The sequence below is a fragment of the Nomascus leucogenys genome, chromosome 20, assembly GCF_006542625.1.
Source record: "Nomascus leucogenys isolate Asia chromosome 20, Asia_NLE_v1, whole genome shotgun sequence".
Taxonomy (NCBI): domain Eukaryota; kingdom Metazoa; phylum Chordata; class Mammalia; order Primates; family Hylobatidae; genus Nomascus; species Nomascus leucogenys.
The window spans coordinates 38512968-38536529 of record NC_044400.1 but is presented as its reverse complement, the minus strand read 5'-3'; the positions used below and the strand labels follow the sequence as shown (position 1 = coordinate 38536529).

The 23562-nt window shown below is 37.7% G+C and overlaps 1 protein-coding gene, 1 non-coding gene and 1 pseudogene across 2 annotated transcripts in view; all 3 read right to left on the bottom strand.

Moving 5' to 3' along the window:
• The window catches only part of TXK (TXK tyrosine kinase), a 68683-nt gene that overhangs the window by 30545 nt on the left and 14576 nt on the right, over positions 1-23562 (bottom strand). The window contains exons 2-6 of the mRNA XM_003258425.3: positions 17473-17527; positions 16341-16443; positions 15443-15648; positions 13676-13741; positions 8040-8094 (exon numbers count right to left, since the gene is read on the bottom strand). Of these exons, the coding sequence (XP_003258473.1) occupies positions 8040-8094; positions 13676-13741; positions 15443-15648; positions 16341-16443; positions 17473-17527 (485 nt within the window). The remainder of the gene's footprint in view (positions 1-8039; positions 8095-13675; positions 13742-15442; positions 15649-16340; positions 16444-17472; positions 17528-23562) is intronic.
• On the bottom strand, positions 9224-9331 carry LOC115831984. The gene has a single exon (XR_004027461.1). It is a non-coding gene; the product is annotated as a U6 spliceosomal RNA (small nuclear RNA).
• LOC115832007 lies at positions 12485-12544 on the bottom strand (annotated as a pseudogene).

The window sequence follows — 23562 nt, the reverse complement described above, 5'->3', positions numbered from 1 at the left end:
TCCCAAAATGCTGGGATTACGGGCGTGAGCCACCATGCCCGGCCTTTTAAATTCTCTTTCATATAGCTCAAGGAAATTCAAATAAAAGCGAAAAATATCTAGAAAGTAATAAGGAAACATCACATATTAGCACCTCTGCTACGCAGTGCAAGCAGTACTCAGAAAAATAAATTTATAGTCTTAATACTTATATCAACAAAGAATAGCAATAAAAATAAGCATATTCAACTCAAGAAATTAGGATTAAAAACTACAAAATAAGCCCAAGTCAAGTAGAAGAAATAAATTAATAAAGACAAAATAGAAAATAATAAATTATTAAAGTAAGAATATAATATGACTAGTAAATTCAAAATCCGGTTGCTTAGGGAAAAATCATAGATAAACTGCTAATTAACCTAATCACTAAATAATGGTGAAAATCAATCAAAAATAATAAGTCACAAGGAGAAAATTATCAAGGATCCAGTAAAAATTAAGGAATTTACTTGATTTTTTTTTTTTTTTTTTTGAGAAGGACTCTCGCTCTTTCACCCAGGCTGGAGTGCAGTGGCGCGATCTCGGCTCACTGCAGGCTCCGTCCCCCGGGGTTCACGCCATTCTTCTACCTCAGCCTCCCGAGTAGCTGGGACTACAGGCGCCCGCCACCTCGCCGGGCTAATTTTTTTGTATTTTTTAGTAGAGACGGGGTTTCCCTGTGTTAGCCAGGATGGTCTCGATCTCCTGACCTCGTGATCCGCCTGCCTCGGCCTCCCAAAGTGCTGGGATTACAGGCGTGAGCCACCGCGCCCAGCCAGGAATTTACTTGATTCTATACAATAAATTTGGAAACTCGAATGAAATGGATAATAAAGTAGTAAGACATAAAATTTATCAAAATTGAATGCAGAAGAGTTAGGAATCTTAATGGACCTGTTGAGTAGAAAAATTGATCAGGTTTTTAAAAAGCTACCACTTTTTTTTTTTTTTTTGAGTCGGAGTCCCACTCTGTCTCCCAGGCTGGAGTGCAGTGGCGCCATCTCGGCTCACTGCAAGCTTCGCCTCCAGGATTCAAGCGATTCTCTGGCCTCAGCCTCCCGAGTAACTGGGACTACAGGCGCCCGCCACCACGCCCGGCTAATTTTTTGTATTTGTAGTAGAGACGGGGTTTCACCATGTTAGCCAGGATGGTCTCGATCTCCTGACCTCATGATCTGCCCGCCTCGGCCTCCCAAAGTGCTGGGATTACAGGCGTGAGCCACCGCGCCCGGCCAAAAGCTACCACATTTAAACAGTACTGTAGTCACGCATTACAATGTACTGAACCTTAAAGAAAAAAATGGCATAGAGATGAAACTATGCCAGAGCACATGACATGAAAAGAAGAAAAACTTTTCAGTTTGTATGTAACAAATGAGCTTAATATCAATAATCAACAGCACAGCCAGAACTGTGCACAAAAGAGAAAACTACTGACCAGTCTTATCAATGTAAAAATTCTAAATAAAATGTTAAGAAACAAATCCCATGGCACAAAAGAATGATATACCATGACGAAGAAGAATTGCATGACGAATGTAAGAATAATTCAGTATTTGGGATTTTATTAATATAATTTATCATATTATTAGGTTTGTGCAAAAGTAATTGTGGTTTTTTCCATTAAAAGTAACTAAAAGTAATGGCAAAAACCGCAGTTACTTTTGCACCAACATATATAGCAGCTCTAAGGAGAAAAACCACATGAACGTCCCTAGAGATGTTGAAAAGCCATTTGACAAGTTTCAACTTCTAGTATCAATTTTTAAAAATTCTCAGTAAAATAGGAATGTGTGTGTACTTCCTTAACACAATAGCACTTACTCACTTTAGTCTCAAATCCAGCATCGTGCTAGATGTGGAAATCATTCCAAATAAAATCTGAAAAAGGGCTGGACGCAGTGGCTCATGCCTGTAATCCCAGCACTTTGGGAGACCAAGGCAGGCAGATCACTTGAGGCCAGGAGTTCGAGACCAACCTGGCCAACATAGCAAAACTCCGTCTCTACTGAAAATGCCTGTAATCCCAGCTTCTTGGGTGACTGAGGCACGAGAATTGCTTGAACCCGGGAGGCAGAGGCTGCAGTGAGCCGAGATTGCGCCACTGCCCTCCAGTTTGGGCAACAGAGCAAGAATGTCAAAAAACAAACATACAAACAAACACAAAAAACGGGAAAAAAGAAATAATGCCCACTACTATCATCACTGGCATTTCATACTGTTCTGGAGACACTAGCCAGTTCAACTAAGTGAGAGGCAAAAATTAAAAGTACTATATTAAAATTATAAAAGAGGAGCTGAAGTCATCACTGTTGGCTGCCGATTGTATACTCGAAACCCAAGAGAATCAGCTGAAAACCTACTACATAAAACATGAGAATTCACCAAAATTATCAGTTACAAAATTAATTCACAGAAATAAAAAGCTTCATAAGTAAAAACAAGATACACTCATTTATGACACCAACACAAAAGATGAAATACTTTAAGATAAACTTAAAAATAAATGTGCAAAAGTTGTACGAAGAAAACTCTAAAATGCTCCTGAAGAATACAAAAATGTTTGCTTTTCTCATTCATTAGGTGTTTAATATACCTATGGTTATTTTTCCAAGAGGCATGAATCTAATTTTAATTTTTTTCTATATGAATATTAATATATGGGTTCTAGAACAAATGGGTCCCCAAACCTCATTGATTTGTAATGCCTGAAAATTTTTTCCCAAATTAATCTGTACATTTAATGCAACCAACCAACAGGAAGATTTTTTAAAATGAGACAAGGTGATTCTGAAGCTTATATGGACAAAAAATATATATTAATACATTCAGAATATTTCTGAAAAAGAATAATGAGGGAGGCTAGCCACACTAGAGACAGCCTCTGTACTTAAAACCGTGTAGTAGTCCTCTATGAGCACTGATCGGTAAAACCATGTAGAAAGCCCAGATATAGTCCAAAATAGGGATTTCGTTTATTATGACAGTGGTATCTCAAATCAGTGCAGAAAGGTGGATGTTTGGTAACCATCCAGAAAACAATAAAGTCAGATCCATATCTCACTCCCTACATCAGGAAAAATTACAAGTGGATCAAAGATACAAATGCGTAAAATAAAACCACTAAAGCCATCAAGAAACATGAGAAACTTTTTTAACAGCCTGGGGATGGGAAAGGAAATACATACAAAATTCAAATACTGTTCAGGCCAAAAGGCCATAAGGACAATAGAAAAACTGCAGGAAATTACGCCACATGTCACAAAGGGCTGATTTCCTTAATATAGCTTCATAGGTCCTGCAAATTCTGAGAAAAACATCAAAAACCCAATAGAAAACTATGCAAAGGATATGAACAAAGAGTTCACAGAAAAGGAAATACAGACATATAAAATTTAGCGTATAAAAAATGCTTAGCATTCCCAGAATACGAGAAATGCAAATTAAATCCACACTGAAATAAGGTGTCAGAGAGCAAAGGTCCAGATGTTTTCTATAAAGTGCCGGCTGAAAAGGTTATGGGAAAACAGACTCGCTTACATTTCTGGTAGGCATATAAATTGATACAACTCCTACTGAGGACATTTCAATACCTGTTAAAATTAGAAATGTATATTTCATTTGACCCAGAATTTGCACCTTTGAGGATTTATCCTACAAACCCATATAAATGGGAAAAGATATGTGTATAGGTTATGGATGGTAGCATTGTTTCAACAGCAAAAGAAATGTATACTATTTAATTTTCATAATGAAGAATTGGTTTTAAAAACTGTGATACGCTCAAACTAAGGAACACTGTGCAGGTATAAAATGAAGGAGGACACGTTTTGTGTACTGATGTGGAAAGATTCTAAATATAAATCCTTATGTAAAAATATATATAAAAATGTATATAGTATGCTATCGTTTGTGTAAAAGTAACAACACAAGAAAATATATTTGAACTTACTTGTGTATGTATTAAATATCTTGGAAAGGACACAAAATAAACTAATAGTAGTTTTTCTGTGGGAGGGAAAATGGTGGCTTGCAGACAAGATGGAAGAAAACTTTCCAAAACCTTTCGATTTTGAACCACATGAACATACTCACTATTGAAATATGAAATAAATAAAAATTATAGGATATTGCCATGAATTGTTTGTGCAATAAATTTGAAAATAAATTTAAAATAGGCAATTCTCTAGGTTAATATAAATTATCGAACATTTCAAAAAGAAAAGGAAATTCAGTCAGTAGTCACGTATCTACCTGTTTGTAAAAGCAGCATATCTGGACTGTTACAAGACAGTTATAGTAGCTAACCAACCAATATAAACTGTTCCAGAGATTGGAAAGAGAGACAAAGCCCCATCCCTTAACTCATTTTATGATGTTAATGTAACCTTTACACTAAAACCAAAGAGAACAGAAAATTATAAGCCAGGGTCCCTTTTGAACACAACAGGATAAATGCTGAATAAAATATAAGGAAACCCAAACCAGAATATGTATTTTAAATGCCTTATGACAAGTAAGATTTAATCCAGGTGTATTTTTAAAATAAAAATTAGAAAATATATAAATTAGAAAAACGTTTTTAAGATACATAGAAAAAATATGTATATTTTAAATATCCCATGCTTTATACACACATACACACTCATTTCTGACAAAGACCCAGATGTGGAAAGCAAATCCTTAATACATTTAAAAGAGGATAGAAATCCATTAACTACTTCAAGAGGAAGAAAAATTTCTTATACTAAGAAAAAAAAAAGCACAGATAATAAACGAAAATTTGAGAAATGTGACCACATTAACCTTTTTAAATTCTACGCAAGAAAACAATATAAAGTTTTCCTAAAAGCCAGAAACCAGAAGAATATATTTACAACATATAACTGACAAAAAAGATCAGTATTCAAAATATTACTTTTTTTTATTTTTTATTTTTTTAATTTATTTTTTTGAGATGGAGTCTCACTCTGTCACCCAGGCTGGAGTACAGTGGCCTGATCTTGGCTCACTGCAATCTCCACCTCCCAGGTTCAAGCGATTCTCCTGCCTCAGCCTCCTGAGTAGCTTGGGATTAGAGGTGCCCGCCACCATGCCTGGCTAATTTTTGTATTTTCAGGAGAGACGGGGTTTCATCATGTTGGCCAGGCTGGTCTCGAACTCCTGACCTCAAGCGATCCACCCGCCTCGGCCTCCCAAAGTGCTGGGATTACAGGCTTAAGCCACGGCCCCCAGCTGTATTTTTTAAATATAGACTTACAAGTTTAAAAGGCAAGCACTATAGAAAAATGGACAAAAAATATTGACAGGCATGTCACTGAAGAGTAAGCTCAACTGGCCTACAGACACTTCAAAAGTAACTCAATTGCACTGGTAATCAAGAAAATGTTTGAGAAGGTATGTAATTTCTCACCCAATGAATTGAAAAAAACCGTGAAACTACTTGCCACCTGCTGGCAAGAATGTTGGGAACCAGTTTATCTCATTCACCACAAGAGCGTAAATTAGTATAACCATTTTGAATCATGTTTTGAAAATATCTAATAATGTTAAATCTGCACATACCCTGTGACCACGTAATTCCATCTCGCCCTTGTGTACAAGATGACATTTATAAGAAAATTCATTGGCCGGGCGCGGTGGCTCACGCTTGTAATCCCAGCACTTTGGGAGGCCGAGGCAGGCGGATCACGAGGTCAGGAGATCGAGACCACGGTGAAATCCCGTCTCTACTAAAAATACAAAAAATTAGCCGGGCGTGGTGGCTGGCGCCTGTAGTCCCAGCTACTCGGAGAGGCTGAGGCAGGAGAACGGCGTGAACCCAGGAGGCGGAGCTTGCAGTGAGCCGAGATTGCGCCACTGCACTCCAGCCTGGGCGACACAGCGAGACTCCGTCTCAAAAAAAAAAAGAAAATTCATTGCAGCACTGTTTGTAACAGTAACAAATCAGAAACATTTTGAATGTTTATCCACATTGAATACAATTTTATATAGTCATATCATGAAATACGCTAATACACAGTTAAAGGAATGTATTTGATCTATAGTACATGTACCCATATCGACAAACTTTGAAAACATAATGTTTAACTAAAAAAATCAACGTACATATGATCTCCTTTCTGTCAAATGGTAAAATAAATAAAATAACATTCTAGGTTGTTTATGTGCATGCATACATGATCAAAATGTAAACACATGGACAAAACAGGAACACACCCTTCTACTGTGATTGCCTCTAGGGAATGAGAGAGGACCAAAAAGATGAAGGGGGTGGGCTTCAACTGTATTTGTAATGTTTTATTTTTAAAATGTCATGGCCAAATTTTAATATTTGCCATATCTGGATTGTGGGCCTGTGCGTATTATTCCCTGTTCAAGTCTCTGAAAAGAGATGAGACCCTTGCCTTGTCTGGCTTCTTGTCAGATGCAGAAGCTCTTATACTGAATCTGCACAGCCCAGTGATTTGGGCCAGATTACCTGTGACCAGTGTGCTAACTGTGGACCTCCTCTGGGACTTTCCTTCTCTCGTTCTGTCGTAACATTTTATTTCTCCATGTTGGACCTATTAATGTCACCTTACAAAAGGCCATTTGCTGTGACCACACCAGGAAGATAGCATATTTTCTGCCACACTCAGTTTCCTCCAAGCAAGTGAGGCCTGTCCAACCTCCATCCATGGTGACCTGAGGATGGGCCTGTGTCCCTCATTCTCTGCCTATAGCCCCTGCTATGAAGTGGGTCTTCATTGTACCCTGAGCCATTACTGGCATTGAGTTTTGAGTTACAGAACTGATTCTTTCTCCTTCGCATTTCTAGATTTCCTCAATATCCAAGAGCAGAGCAAAATGACACACATACTCTTACCTAGTTTCTTGTTCTGACTCTACTTTTACCCACAGTTAATGTTCACTGACAGTTGGAAATTAAAACTATAGGCAGCTTTGTTTTGGTTTGACCTAAATGAGCAGTCTTGATCTGAGTTTCATATTTTGGCTATTCTACTCTTTCCTTTGTTTCCAAAGAACAAAGAAACTGCAGCAGTATGTATTTTTCTTTGTTTGTGTTTTTAATAAGTCTAACCTAAGTTCCTGAGGATCGAGTTTATACTTGATTGCCTTTGATGCAAAGGTTATAATGAGCAACTCAAATACAGGACTCCAGACTGGGCGTGGTGGCTCACACCCGTAATCTCAGCACTTTGGGAGGCCAAGCAGGGCTGATCACTTGAGCTCAGTAGTTCAAGACAAGTTGGGCAGCATGGCAAAACCCTGTCTCTATAAAAAATACAAAGAAACTAGCCAGGCATGGTGGCACGCCTGTAGTCCCAGCTACTCAGAGGGCTGAGATGGGAGGATAGCTTTAAGCCCAGGAGGTCAAGACTTCAGTCAGCTGTGATCGAGCCACTGCACTTCAGCCCGGGTGACAGAGCTAGACCATGTCTCAAAAATATATATATATTATATATTATATTTTATTATACATATAATATATATAATATATTATATATAATATATAGATTATTTTATATATTATATATTATATTAATGTATTATAATTAATTATATTATTAATTATTATTTATTAATATTATATTAATTATAATTGTATTATAATTATATTATATAATTAATATTACAATTAATATATAATATTATTATTAAATTAATTATAATGATATTATAATATTAATAGATAATAATATAGATAATATATATTAGAGAGAGAGAGAGAGACTCCACTGGCAGAATGCACCTTGGAGTGAATGCAGGAGTCTGCACATGTTGGAGCTGAAACCCTTTCAGGAGAAACATATTTCTGAAATTATAATGAAAGTTGATGGAAAACGTGATCTAATACAAATATATCTGGTTTACAACTTCACATAAAATATATAGTTGGGATGTAATGATATTTTAGAACTAGAAAAGACAAGAAATAATATACTTTTTTAGTTGGTTAAAGTCTTTATAAGTACTTCTCAGAAATTTTGAAAACGTCCGCAAATACATTGAATTACCTCTTGTCTCAATAGACATTCCGCCTGATTTCTGGTAATGTTTCTATGGTACCACCTGTAAAAGCAATAAAAATGATTTTTAAATTTTATATTCAATTTTTTTTTAGAAAAAAATTGCTTCATTTTCTTCATTTTTAAGAACTTACTTCAGAACTGAGCTTAGGAAGTTGAGTGTTTTGTTAAATTCAGATAAACAATAATATACTATTGTGGGTTAATTAAGTTTAATATAACTTTATTTTCAAGCCAATATCTAGTTTATTCTATCATATCTCAATTCAGCTTCCAATATACACTTAGTATATCATTATGAATGATTTAACTTCTTGTAAATTTCCATGAAAGGTATGTGGTAAATCATCTTGAACAAACACTGAGTTTTGACAGACAAACTAAAAAAATACTCATTTCTGTCTTTCCTCTCAGAAACTTCCTATTTACATGCTTTTATAGGCGCTTTGTTACCCCTTCCAAAAATTAAAGCCTATTCTTACTTTTCTGACACTCCTAAGTACATTACGTCATAGTATAGTCAGTAGTTAGTAGATGTCCTCACTTACAAGTGGGAGATAACAGGGGGAACACATAGCCATAGAGATGGAAATAATGGACACTGGGGACTCTCAAAGCAGGGAGGATGGAAAAGGGGTGAGAGTTGAAAAATGACTTACTGGATAAAATGTTCACTATTTGGGTGATGGGTACACCAGAAACCCAATACCCACCATTACACAATATACTGTTGTTAAAAAAAAAAACTTGCACGTGTACCCTCTAGATCTAAAATAAAATTTTTAAAAAATCAAAAAACAGAATACATGGAACAACCAATACATGAACTTGCCTCTAACACCCCCTCCCACCCCATCTCTCTCCTGAGTCTCCCCTCACTCACTAAGCTTCAGTCTCATCGGAATTACTTCCTTCCTCAGATTCACCAACCCCTTTTCTGCCCCCAATCATGCTGTTTTTCTCTGCATGAAACATGTAGTTAAATGACTTTAGAATATCAGAAGTACACACAGTAAACAAAATTAACTAATACTGTAAGCTAAACATACAGTTTGATATGATAATACCTAGTCAGTAAGCAAATGTTGTACAGGAAGGAGAAAGAAAAAATGGTAGAACAAAAGAGAGAGAAAGGAAAACTGAAAGGCTTTCATTTCAAAACAAGACTTTAAAAAATATTTTAATGCTTCATGAATTTGTGTGTCATCCTTGCACAGGGAACATGCTAATCTTCTCTGTATTGTTCCAATTTTTAGTATATGTGCTGCCGAAGCAAGCACTCAAAAACAAGATTTTTAAGAAGGTTATAAACTTAATCTAATATTGCCAGATAGAAGTATGTGACAAATCCAAGATCTTTTAAAATAATTCGGAATTCTATCAGGCAGGAAAGAGATTGAACGAATGGAACCTAGAGGAGGCAAGAGCACAGTATTTTAGAATTTCATCTATTTGAATCAGATTATAAAAGTTAGAAGGGTTTTTTTAATATGTAAGTAAAACTGTAACTCTTAGACAACTCTTAGACCTAGACAACACTGATTACAACTAAGACCAAACGATGTGTACGAAGGAGTTAGGGACAGGAATCCTACTGACATTTTTTTTTAAATCCAGCACGTCCAGCTATGGGTGAGTAGAAACATCCTGTACGTTATGTGAACACCTCTGGTCTCACGTCCCAATCTTAGATTTCTGATCAATAAGTAAACGGTATTGTGTTCTTGAATTTTTGATCTAGAAACCCCATTAGATCTGAGAAGGTAAATCTGCTTCTCTTAGTAAACGACTTTCTAACTGTGAGAAGATTAAGGATTCCGTGTAGAGATAATGAGATAAATGAAACTCATGCTTCTGTAAAGTTCAGGAATAATCAATGTTTGGTATTTAAAATATCTATTATTTTAAGAGAATCTGGCATATTAGATTTTTGCCTCTGATTTAAAGGGCATAATTAATTTTAAACTTGTTATCTGAAGTTGAAGATAATTTGACTTGTTTTTAAAATGATATTTGTACAGTTAAAAGAACTTGATTTTCCACATTTGTAAGTTTAGTTTATTAGATTTCCAGGATCATTTAAAGACTTGCATAGGGCTTATTACAATTGTAAATTTGCCCTGTCAGGCATGTGAAGTACTTTGGAAGAAAACTGAATTTATTCAGTTTATTAATGCAAATTAAAAGTTTCCAAAAATTTAATTAACTGAGCTTATAAATAGGACTGATTGTTTAAGGATATCTAGTATGTTGAGTTGGAATTAAGCTGATTGTTCTTACTTCTTTAGATTTATAGTATACCAAATTTTACAAGTTGAATTTGAGGACTTTCTGAAAACTAGGTTTTTACATTGTAATGTTGATAATTCGGATATTCACTTAAAGTAGCCATAAATCTTTCTATGCACAAAGGTTCCCCTGAAATATCAGAACTCCACATTGACACAGCATTCCTTCCACCATACCCCACCCTCCCCCCAACACACACTACCTGCTACCACCTTTAGACCTCAAGTCACTTCCTCAGAGCCAACCCAACATCCCCTATCTAAATTACATCCCCTGCCCTGTTTTCTTCCAGTGTCCGATACTGTTCCTTCAAAACACTACAGTTTATTTTATATTTTTTCTTCAATTTTTATTTTAAGTTCCAGGGTACATGTGCAGGATATTCAGGTTTGTTACATAGGTAGATGTGTGCCACAGTGGTTTGCTGCACAAATCAACTCATCACCTAGGATTAAGCCCAGCATCCATTAGCTATTCTTCCTGATGCTCTCCCTCCCCCTGCCGCCCTCGCCCCACCCCCCGCCCCAGGCTCCAGTGTGTCATAACACTAAGATTTAAAATTGTACATTTATGGACCGGGCGCGGTGGCTCACGCCTGTAATCCCAGCACTTTGGGAGGTAGAGGCGGGCGGATCACGAGGTTAGGAGATTAAGATCATCCTGGCTAACACCGTGAAACCCCGTCTCTACTAAAAATACAAAAAATTAGCCGGGCGTGGTGGCGGGCGCCTGTAGTCCCAGCTACTCGGGAGGCTGAGGCAGGAGAATGGCGTGAACCCGGGAGGCGGAGCTTGCAGTGAGCCGAGATCACACCACTGCACTCCAGCCTGGGTGACAGAGTGAGACTCCGTCTCAAAAATAAATAAATAAATAAATAAAATTGTACATTTATTTGTGGACTTAGGGTTGTTTAATGTCTGTTTTTACCCAAGAACTGTAAGTTCCATAACTCTGTATATTTCAAGTTGTTGTATCTGGTACATCGTAAGTGTACAATAAATACAGATGGAACAAATAAGGTGATCTGAGGACTGAAGTAAGGAAGGAGTGTTGAACGCCTGTAAATACTAGACAAGGTAGCCCAAACTGTAAATGTTTTTTCTGTTAGTTTCATAGTTCATGAAATAATAATAATCACTAGAATGTATTGAACATTTATTATGTAATAGATAGAATAGGTATTATTGTCTCTGCTTTTCAGATCATTCAGAGGTTTAGAGACATCAGGTAACTCTGCCCAGAACCAACGCACTAGTCCGTGCTGATGCCAGGATTTGGACCCAGGTTGCTCCCATTTCTATACACATGCTCTAGTACTTCAACCTAGGGCAGTAACTTTTGTACAGTCATTAGAACAGTGCTTGGCACATAGTAAGTGATCAATAAATTTCAGTGATCAATAATGATAGCTATTTTATCTACATATTAATAAAGCTGTTTTTAAAAACAGCAATAAAATGAAAAATGATTTTCTCATAATTTGAGTCATTTTAAAAAGGATGATTTTTTTAAAAAAACGCATATTTAAATCAAGGCCCAAGGAAATGAGGTAGCAGCTGTAACCCCAGAGTAGTTTAATTTAGATGATCCAACATCCACAGTATAAACAGGTTGTTATAGCCAGAGCCTAGGCCTTGTCCAAACAGGGTAATCAATGAGCAAAGTAATGAATAACGAAAGGGTGGAAAGTAACATTCCTAGGTAGTGAGTGGCCATTCACTAACCACCAGGCGCTGTGTTAGCTACCTTCACAAATGTCTCCTTTAATCGCCTGTAAAATCCAAATTATATGAAAAAAAGTCTCATTTTTCTAAGTTTTCTGAGCAAGAGATTTTCATATAATATCTGTAAATACATGCAAAATCTCTGACCTGGCCTTGCAAGAGGCCTGTTTTTGTTGGTCAGCTTCAGCTCAGGATAGCAGTGAGACCTCATGAGGACATGCTCTTGAATAGATAGCTGTGGAACTGTTTTGTTTTTTTTTTTCTGTCCTTTGTTTATAGAGATAGGGTCTCACTATGTTGCCCAGGACGGTCTTGGACTCCTGAGCTCCAGCAATTCTCCCACCTCAGTCTCCCAAAGTGCTAGGGTTACAGGCGTGAGCCACCATGCCTGGCCTCTTTTGTTTTCAGTTTTTAAAAATTGCCATGCTAATCTTCTCTGTATCATTCCAATTTTAGTATATGTTCTGCCAAAGTGAGCACTTTGGAACTGTTTTCTAAGGAAGGTGGGTTCAGTCACCTGAGGACTTTGATTTACTGGAGATTCGAATCTTGGGAAGGGCTAAATGGCTCCAATAGAGACACGAGGCCAAGTGAAGGTGGGAAATGACAGAAGGGACCCTATGATGGAACTGAGGAGAGTGACTGGAGAGAGAACAGAAATAGCTACTGGAAAAATCTCATAGAGTAATGAAGATGAGTCATGTGTCCTGAAGTCATCTCCTTCTCTCCTCCAATAGTCTACATTATTCACCAAAGTTTTTGAATTCGAATTTGTTTTAGGAGAGATGTACTGAGTTAGGCCTCCAGGTGGGCTTTATTAGCAGCAAGACCAACCAAGGAGATTCTCTCATTCAATTGTATTTGCTGCCTGGTTCTCAGAGAAGCACTTGTCTTAACGCCTCAATGCATATTACCTACTGCCACCTGGTGGAAGCATATGCTAATTTTAAGATGAGTGCCCAAGCGGAATGAAGGTAGGGGGAGATGCTCAAACTGAAAATCTAAATTTATAAAAAAATATGACTAGTCTCAGTTCTGCCGCTCTCTACCTGTAATCTATCAATCTTCTCATCTGCAAAATGAGGGGCTAAAAAAGTGATTGCTAAGATTTCCTCCATCTTCCAAATCTGTAATTGTAACAAAAATAGATTTCAGGCGGAACTCTAGTGAACATGCCAAACAGTTCTTCCAAACTACAGCATTAGCCTAGTTCTTATCTTCAGCTATTTCTAAAACATATAAAAACATAAGCCCAAATATACTAATTTATCTATATGGTTAAGTCCAATTTACCACTCCTTGAAAATTTAATGTCATTTTTTAAAGTAAATTTTCCAGTTAAGATATATAGTAAAATAAGTGCCAGATGAGTGTTTGGTTTCAGTCTGTCACTGTTAAAACAGAAAAAGTGGCTATACAAAACAGAACAAAAATAAGTTTAAGAAAAAGAAGTTTCTGAATCAACCATAATCAGGATCAAACGTCTCTTTATTATTAATGCTGTCAAATGTGTTACTTTCTCTTCCTTCTACAGACCCAAAACAGTATCTATACTTACAAGCTGCCAAAATGTCCCTGATTTTCATAGGTTATATTTTGGAGAAGACTTACTCATATATTTCTAAATTAGTTATTTTGTTTTCAGTCACATAGTTGCTTGGGATTAAGCCTTCATTCCTACAACAAAAGAAAAAGCAAAAATCAAAATGCTTGGCATGTTTGTGGCATTATCATGGCAACAATCCTTTTAAAACCTCAAGGATGTAGGGGGAAATCAAATTCATTTTACTGATTAAATTGTTAAAAGGAGAAAAAAAAGTTTTTTTAATTCTAACTCAACAAAAATCTCTGTACAAGAAATGTATTAAGATCCCAACTTGTAATGTGAGTAGTTTAAGAGGTTTTATGACCCCACAATCTTTTCAGAGAGAAAAGGGGGCACTTAAATGATCATCTGGTATCATAGTGACTATGTTAAAAACACAGCAATTACAAACACATTGACTTCATTCTTTTCAATTGCTGAGGAGTATTCCATAGTATAGGTATTCTAGTTTAGCTACTTCGCTAGTAGAAGCAGTGCTGTAAAGAAATCCTTGAACAAGCCTTCTTGTACAGAAGAATATTTCTCAAAGATAGATAGCAAAGAGCGGAATTGCTAAGTCACAGGATATGTGCATCTTTCAGGATATGCAACAAATTGTCCTCAGAGGAAGATATACCAACTTATGCACCTATCAGCATGGTGGAAGTCTCACTTTTCCTATTCCTTAACCAACACTTGAAATTACAAAAAGATCTCCAGGACATATTATTGAGAAATAAAAGTAGGTTGCAGAACCATGCATAAAGTATGATAAGATTTAGGTAAATGAATTCTACAAACAAGACCATATATTTTGATATGTGCATGTAAGTGCATTGAAAATAACCTGAAAATGGATAATAGTATTTACTTTTGGGGAGACACTTGGGTTTGGAGGTAGTGGCAAAGCAGAATTTTGACATTAATGTGTGCATACTATACATTTTAAAAAACTCTATTCACTTACAGTGAAATAAAAAATTCGATTTTTAAGTCCGAGGCATGGCAACAGTACACCCGCAGGTGTGGCTAATTACACAGTCCTGAACCTACTAATGCCTCTTTTTCCGCTGAAAATTCTCCATCACATGTTGAGAACTGTGAAGAGAGCCACGTCATTGAGAAAATGTAGTTGGAGAGGTATGTAATTTACATGCTTGTAATACTTAGATACTAAAAATCTCCAAATCTTGGCAAATACCAGAAATAAATGCCAGCCTTCTCTCTCAGGAAGTCCAGATATTCCTCAGAATTTTTCTCAACTCAGGACTCCAGTCAGGCATTAACCATCCGTTGCAATTGACACAATGAAACCTGTCTGCATCCCAGGGCCTTTTTTCTTTCCAATCTAATTCAGCAGCGACTGCAACGTTTGCTTTCAAAACTAGTCATTGTTGAAACTTAAAAGTGAATAAAATACTATTTCTTTCTTACCTTAGAGCTTAACAGGAAAAAACCGACAAATTCCCAAATGAAAGCACAAATTAGAATAAGAACCTACATTGTCAGAACTATTATTTCCATTGTACAAATAAAGAAACAAAAACTCAGAGACGGTAAGTGACTTGCCCAGGGACACACAATAGTAAGCGGCAGCATGAGGATGTGAAGCCAGGTGTATCTGGTTCTGAGACTCTGCCTGAAATCACTGTTCTCTCATTGTCTCACATATGTTGGGGGAGAGGGGACAGATTCCACTTCATGCAGAGGAAAGAGTTAAAAGCCTGAGTCACTAAATAGTCTTCTTTATGTTGGAAGAATTGGATACTGACTAAGTCATGTAAGTGTCTTACCCCAAACGGTCTCTTGCCTTCCACCAGTGAGGATTGTATTTCTCCAGTATCAGGTATTCTTCTGCTCTCCTTAAGGCTAAATTACAGGGTTCTCTGGGCAGAAAATCATAAAGTGCCTTGACTTGGATCTTCTCTTCAGCAACCTCAGAGGGTGGGAGGGGAGGCAGTGGCTTTCGTTTTGACGGCTGCACACGGCCCGTGTTGGACTGTGAAAACCAAGAAGTGAGTTGTTTTACTATCATTTTAATAATTTGTACTAAAAAATATAGGGACAAAGCATATTTGCCTTCTGCCTCACTTTTCTTATCCAGCTACACCAAGGCAGAAGCCAGGATGGGATAAATGTAGAAAAGGACTAACTATAAAACTCCTTTTGGATCCAGCAATACACTCATCATTTTGTACACTTTTGAGATCACAAGTTCTCTTGCCAGCATTTTACTGGATTTTTTTCATATCAAACTTCTCAAAAGATGATGTACTCCTCTTCAATAGTTTTACTTTGTTTTAAGGATTTTTTTCTCCTTAAAAGAAGAAAAATGGCCTTTTTCTTTTTATGTGGTGGCAGTTTGTGCTTGGGTTTACCATACTTCCTAAGAACGCTGTTTCTCACTGAAGAGAAAATTAATCTCAGCCTCAAAATGACAAGAGCCAGAATATGTTTTTTCCCACTCATTGCCCATTTTCAAGTTCTGCCTCTAAATATAAGTAGCCTATTTTAACTGGTCTTTTCTTTTTCCTTTTACTTTCTTCTAGAACATTCCTTCACGAATTACTGAGCACTTATTTTATGCCAAGCATGATACTAGATTCTGGGCAACAAACAGCACCTCATGAATGAAGACTCTAAAAAGACAACCTTTTCCATTCCCCTCTTGCCTGTCAAAATGATACTCACTTTCTTCTTATTTGACAATTGGCTGAGCCACGGCCTGCGACGCTGGGTGTATTTTTCTGGAAGCTCTTCATCTGTGCTCAGGCTTATCTGTGTTCTCACTTGTCTGATATTGAAAAGCAATCGTATTACAAATAATTATTTGTACAAAAGGTATCTATACATCCACTAGATTTTCACAGAAATAGTAGAAAAATCCAGGTCTCTTTCCAACTCTATTTTCATTTAGAAGACTTCCTAACTCCATCTCCCTGGGCAAATTACTAGTTTTAAGAACTTAAGTTTCCTTCTCCAGGAACTAGAGGTGCTAAGAGCATAGAGTTGTCATAAAATAAAATTGAGAAAACATGTCACATTCCCAGTAGAGTCTGGTGCATCTTCGGGGCATAAAATTATAATCATTGTAATGAAAACTTGCTCAGTGTTTGTCATTTTAGATGTGTTACCTCATTTGATGGTGTCTTTTTGTTATAAATAGACATGGTATAGTGATTAGAAACATGAGTTTGAATCCCAGCTCCACCATTTCACAGTGTGGCCTTGGGTAGGCAATGTAACCTCTCTAATCCTCAATTTTCCTCATCTGTAAAATGGGGATTGTAAAAAAAAAAAAAGTAGGTGGTTTTGAGAACTGGATGAGTTAATAAACATAAATCTTTTAGCATAGTATCTGATATACAGGACGCTCCTGTTAAATGTTAGCTTTTTCTGTTAACATGCTGCCTTGGATTTAATTCTTACAGAATCATTTACTGCCACCAAAGTATAAGATACACCGATAGTTTTGGGGAGATAGATAACCAAGATAGGATTCTTGCCCTTAAAGGGAAAAATTACGTATTGGAGCACAGACCTATAAACAACATACACGAAATAAAAATTAAGTGGAGAACAATGCCGCACACGGTGGGAATGCAATGGAATGAACAACTAAATCTAAAGGATCAGGAAAGGATCCCAGATGACCTGACATTTGACCTAGACCTGTAAACAAATAGGCATTCAACAGGGAGAAAATGGGAGAAGGTTCCCAGGTAGAGAGAACAGCAGGTGCAAAGAGACATGGTGACTCCATAGGTAATAAAGAAACGGAATTAATTAATTTTCAAGAAATTGCCCTCGGAAGTAGACTTACCGCTTCTGCACTGAACAGCAACAGCAGCAACAGAAAACCGACTGGATGGTGTTATCTGAAAAGCAGATCATTTCTCAGCTGTTAGAAAGCCATGAGCACGTGATATTGAGGGGGTCTCCAAGGGAAGGGTGATACGAATTATTATAAAGCGTATGAAAGTCTCGATAGTGCCTTCCTTCACTAGTGGAAGACAAATAACTGTCACTAAAGCAAAAAATAAGTTTCTGGCACCTTGGCCAGTGTGGTTTCCCTTCTCAGGCTCTTCTCCTCTGGCCTGGTTTTTGCATTTCCTCAGTCTGTGAGTGATAAATGACCAGTGTATTCTCTTTTACCTTTGTCAGGGCTAATATTCGCTAACAAATGTACAAGAGAATAGGATTCCAAAAGTGATGTTCTCCTAGGAAATCTTTTAGCAGGGATTTTGAATTAGATCTGTCATAATTTTTTAAATTAAAATGTTTAAAACATAGGCTGTTTTTTAAAATTCCATCAACATTTCAGTGGGATTTTATTCTTTTATTTATTTATTGTAATTAAAAATTGTTCTAAACATTAGCTGCATGTTAGAATTATCTGAGGAGCTTTAAAAATATTCTGGTGTGCAGATCATACCCTGCATACCCCAGAACAAAAAAATTAGACTATCTGGGGAGGAATCTAGGTTTTGGTATTTATTTTTTTATTTTTTTTAATTTTACTTTAAGTTCTGGGATACATGTGCAGAACAAGCATATATATGTGCCATGGTGGTTTGCTGCACCTATCAAACCATCATCTAGGTTTTAAGCCCCACATGCATTAGGTATTTGTCCTAATGCTCTCCCTCCCCTTGCCTTCCACCCCTCAACAGGCCCCGGTGTGTGATGTTCCCCTCCCTGTGTCCATATATTCTCATTGTTCAACTCCCACTTATGAGTGAGAACATGCAGTGTTGGGCTTTCTGTTCCTGTGTTAGTTTGCTGAGAATGATGGCTTTCAGCTTCATCCATGTCCCTGCAAAGGAGATGAACTCATTTGTTTTTATGGCTGCATAGTATTCCATAAAACATATGCTCTTACTATGGAATAAGTTTAAAGATAAACTGAATATTTGAAGAAAGAACTAGCTAGTAAGTCTAGGTTATGCCTAGACTTTCATTGTCAAGCTTCATCTTTATTTGATTTAAGTGAGATGATTTTCCTTTTTAAAGACCATAAATAAGCCAAGGGTAGTGGCTCATGCCTCTAATCCCAGCACCTTGGGAGGCTGAAGCAGGCAGATCGCTTGAGCCCAGGAGTTCGAGATCAGCCTGGGCAACATTGCAGAACCCCATGCCTACCCCAAAAAACTTTTTTAAAAATTAGCCAGGCATGGTGGTGCATGCCTGTAGTCTTCAATACTCAGGAGGCTGAGGTGGGAGGATCCCTTTAGCCTGGGAGATGGGGGCTGCAGTGAGCTGAGATTGCATCACTGCACTCCAGCCCTGGTGACAGAGTGAGTCTCTGTCAAAAAAAAAAAAAAAGAAAACATAAATAAATTTCGAATTTCAAAAGGATATTTTATTTTCATAGAACCTACATTTCCCCATCAGCTCATACTCATATTGACATCTGAAAATATTCTGGAGGCAGCAGAGCACCTTAGAGGTGAGCATTCACTTTGAGGGGAGACAGACCTGGGGTTTAACGCTAGTCACCTGGCTGACTACATCTTGGCTAAGTCCCTTTACTTCTCTAAGTCTTAGTTTTCCTAACTGTAAAACTGAGGTAAATAGTATGTACTCCCTTTGAGAAGCCCTATAAATGCCTAACTTTGTGACTTTGAGTAAACTAGTAAATGTTCTGTGCTTCAGTTTCCTCGTCTGTAAAATGAGAATAATAGGATGCCTAACACATAAGCCAACGGTGAGGACTAATTGAATCGATTCATGTAAAACACCCAGACCAATACCAGGGATACAGTAAGAGGGTAATCAAGAAGGTTGATTATAATAGGATCGTGGTGAAGCATCATTCAGATAACATCATTTAAATTCCCTGGATCATAAAGGTAAGTATTATCAGTCAGGATCCCAACAAGAATCAGAAGGCATACTCAAACTGGGATATGTTGAGAAGGATTTATTTATAAAAGGAAGTATAGAGATGTAGGCAGAGTGTAGTAAAACTACAAGGATAGTGCAGGAATCCAGAGCTGAGCCATCACCACACCTAACCAAGTGAGGAGCGAAGGAAAGGTTACCAGAACCTAGAAGGAGAGGGTATCTGTGGCCCAGGCCACCTGGAAAAGAGCACATATCATCCATCCAAGGACACAGCCTGCTTCATAGCAAGAAAATCAGGAGGATAAATATCCTTACTCCACTCTCCTTCCTCCCTCCTTGTTGGGCTCTCCATTGGCCTAACCCAGCAGGAAGCCAGATGGTTGTATGTAAATCACACAGGAGCAAAGAGCAGGCTGGCGAAAGGCAGAGAGTGGACCAGCAGGGAGAGAGGCAGACAGGAAACATCCAGCACTGTCCACCCCTCAGCATCCATTTTTTGTTTCCTTTTTTTTTAGACAGAGTCTCACTGCGTCGGCCAGGCTGGAGTGCAGTGGTGCCATCTTGGTTCATTGCAACCTCCTCTACCTCCCAGGTTCAAGTGATTCTCCTGCCTCAGCCTCCTGAGTAGCTGGGATTACAGGCATGTGCCAGCACACCCAGCTAATTTTTTGCAGTTTTTAGTAGAGATGGGATTTCACCATGTTGGCCAGGCTAGTCTCGGACCCCTGACCTCAAGTGATCCGCCCACCTTGGCCTCCCAAAGTGCTGGGATTACAGTCATGAGTCACTGCACTCAGCCCATCCTCAAGTGGAAATCATGTATGCCCACTTCCATTATCCATTCCATTTCCCCTTTGCCACTGCCAACACCTTGGCTGGAGGAGGTGCCCAAATATTCATTCCTGTAGGATTTGGATTTTTGTTTAGTCTTTGTGGGGTTGCTACAGTTTTCCATTGACCAGGACTATTAAGAATATTAAGAAATAAAGCTAATGCATTCCCTAATTTTTAAACAAAGTCCTCTTTGCCGTAATTGTGAAGCACCAACCGAATTTTCCTCTGTTAATCAGGATAATCATCCCAGCTACATTGACCCCCTTCAGGGCCTATAAATTCAGTAGTACGAGGAATCCCATAGTGGCCAGAGGGCAGTTCAACTTTCAAAATTCCCTAATAAAAGGATTCTTCTCTTGGCAATGGAATCTCCAAACCTACAAAAACCAAAGTCTCAGGGAAGGTAAACAACCATACTCCAGTGCGTTATTAGATGAAATGGTGAGAGAGGCTGCTCCAATCTTCACTGCTTTGTTTCCAGACTCATGTATCCTGGCTATGGAAAAACAAAAGCATATTTGCTGATGGTTTAAGACTTTATTGTATCCTACAGGACCCTACCTGAACTTTGCAAGATGTTGTCTTCCAGATGTGATAGTAACTGAGCCTTTAAAAGGCCATTCTTCTATCAAGTCAGCTGCTTTGCAGTTATGGGACACATGGTAAGGTATTCGGGGACCATTGAACAAGCACCAGTGAGACTAAGAAAAAGCTAACTCCCTCCACAACATCGGTCATCTTGTCAATCTCTGGTTATATCTTCCTATTCTGTCCCCGTTCTAAGAAATTCAACCACATCCCTTTCCCCAAGATCTCCTTGTCATCAATCTCCCAATTTTGTTCCTTCCAAGTTCCCATTGGCAGACCAATTTGTTTTTACCATTGCCCATGAATCGAGGTAGATCAGTGTCTCAGACTGTCTCTTTTCCTAATGAAGTGAATAAACTTATGTGTTTCCTGAAGTTCTGGGAGGACTTTATTTCAACACTATCTATCAGGCTACCTCTGAATGAGGCTGTAGTACAATGGCTATTTCCTGTTGGTACACATTTATGACGCAGATCTTCCTGTAAATCAAACCAGAGATTTTCTCCCATAAGCTGTTGGAGAACTACCCAAGAGGCCACTGGTGTGAGCTGAAGTAGAAGCAGAAAGAGCAGGTACAATGTGAATAGATGTCACATGCTTATGAAGCTTTCTTGAAGCTTCTGGATCTGCTAGGGTCCATTTTCATATATGTCACTTCTGTATTAGGAGAGAAAACTAGTGCGCATGACCAATTTCATAGTCCATTGAATCAGATAACACCCAGCTCATGACAAGCAGCTTGGATCACATAAATATTTGATGATCCATGATTAAGCATTTAGTCTTTACCAGCAGCAAGTCAGGAGATGCTTTTGAAATGGAAAATATTCCCAGGGGTTTGTGCTGCAATTCTCCTATTGGGGTTTTCCTGAAATGCCATAAAGCCAGCATCTTGTCCTCTCTTTGCCCTTTATCCCAAGCAGTACCAATGACAATTTGATTAATTGATAACTGAGTTATTTCTCCAGCAGAGGGTATTTCTGCACCTCTAAATATATGACCAAATAAATCCCAGACCCAACTCTGAATCTGCTTCCTAGAGCTACTTCTGATACAAGAGAAAACATGACATACTTAGATTAACTTTGGAAGGGTTATTTATAAAGGGACTAATTACAAAGAAGTGAAAACCACAAAAGATACACAGGAACACAGGTCCAGCAGTAGTGGAACTGTCACCATCCCTAGGTTCACAAGGACCAGGATGGGGAGAGAGAGTAAAATAGAGCAGAGATCACTTTGAGGAGATGAATGATCTGCTGTTTAGGGACACAACAACCTCATTACAACTTCATTCCAGGGTTCCCAACAGGTATAATCCAACCAGAACCCAGAGGGCTTAGGAGGACATTGAACTAACCCTTACAGATTTTTGTTTCCAAGATAAAGTTTAGGATGGAGAGGAATGAATACTAAAATGTGGGGAACACTGAGCCATTTTGGAGGCTGGCTGCAAAATTTAATCCCTACACATTATCAGTACATATTAGTTCCTTTCCTATCAAAGAAGTTGATCTTCCAAACCTACATTCATACATCAGTTACTTACCTTTCTCTGATTTGGACGTCTCCATTGCTCAGTTGTTGAGCCATGGACACACTGATGGTCCAATGGGAAACCTCTCTTCTCTACCATGGACATACAGTTCAAGTCCAAGCCCAGGCAAGGACTCACCTTTGCACCCACTGCTGTTTCATTGCTCCCCCCGATTTCTCTCTTCCTTTTCTTCCATTTCTCTCTTCCTTTTCCTGCACCCAGAAATCACTCATTTTCCATGGTCCACCCAAAGACTTACTTCTGGAGACAAAAATAAAATAAATTACTAATTCCCAAGAATCTACACTACATCATGTTCTTTGGTGTTTGGATTTCAGCTGCTTCTGACTGCCATTTTCATTTGCTGTGTCTGCTGGGATGAGGAAACTGCCAAAAAATCACTCTTCGAAGAGAGGGCACATTAGCACTTAAGGACTCTGTTGACTTTGGCAGGAATGGGTCTTATTTACATTTTAACCAATTTATTCCAGTGCTGTTTTAGAGCCCCAAATAGATCTGTATCTATCCAGGCCAGAGGATGCAAAACCAAATGTAGGTTACATAAATGAATGAAGTAGGTCAGAATAGAGTGTAGACTGTGGCAAAATGTTGTGCCCAAGCCCACTTGGAGGTATTCAAATTCAAAATTTTAAAAATACTCCCTCCTTCTCCTATATCACCATTTTTTCCCCTCTCTACTGGATTATCAGCATATATTTTATATATATGTATATATATACACACACACATATATATACGTATATATGTACACATATATACGTATATATGCACACATATATACGTATATATGCATATGTATGTATATATGTATATACGTATATATACTTATGTATGTATATATGTATATACGTATATATGTGTGTATCTATACATACACACATATATACATATATATGTACATATATGCAGTTACTTCAGCTATTAAAATACATATATACGTATATATACACATACGTATATATGTATGTATATATAAAATACATATATACATATATATATATATGCAGTTACTTCAGCTATTAAAAACAAAACAAACTTCGCGTGATCTTATTTTCTTCACTGATTTTCTCCCTATTTATTGTAAAA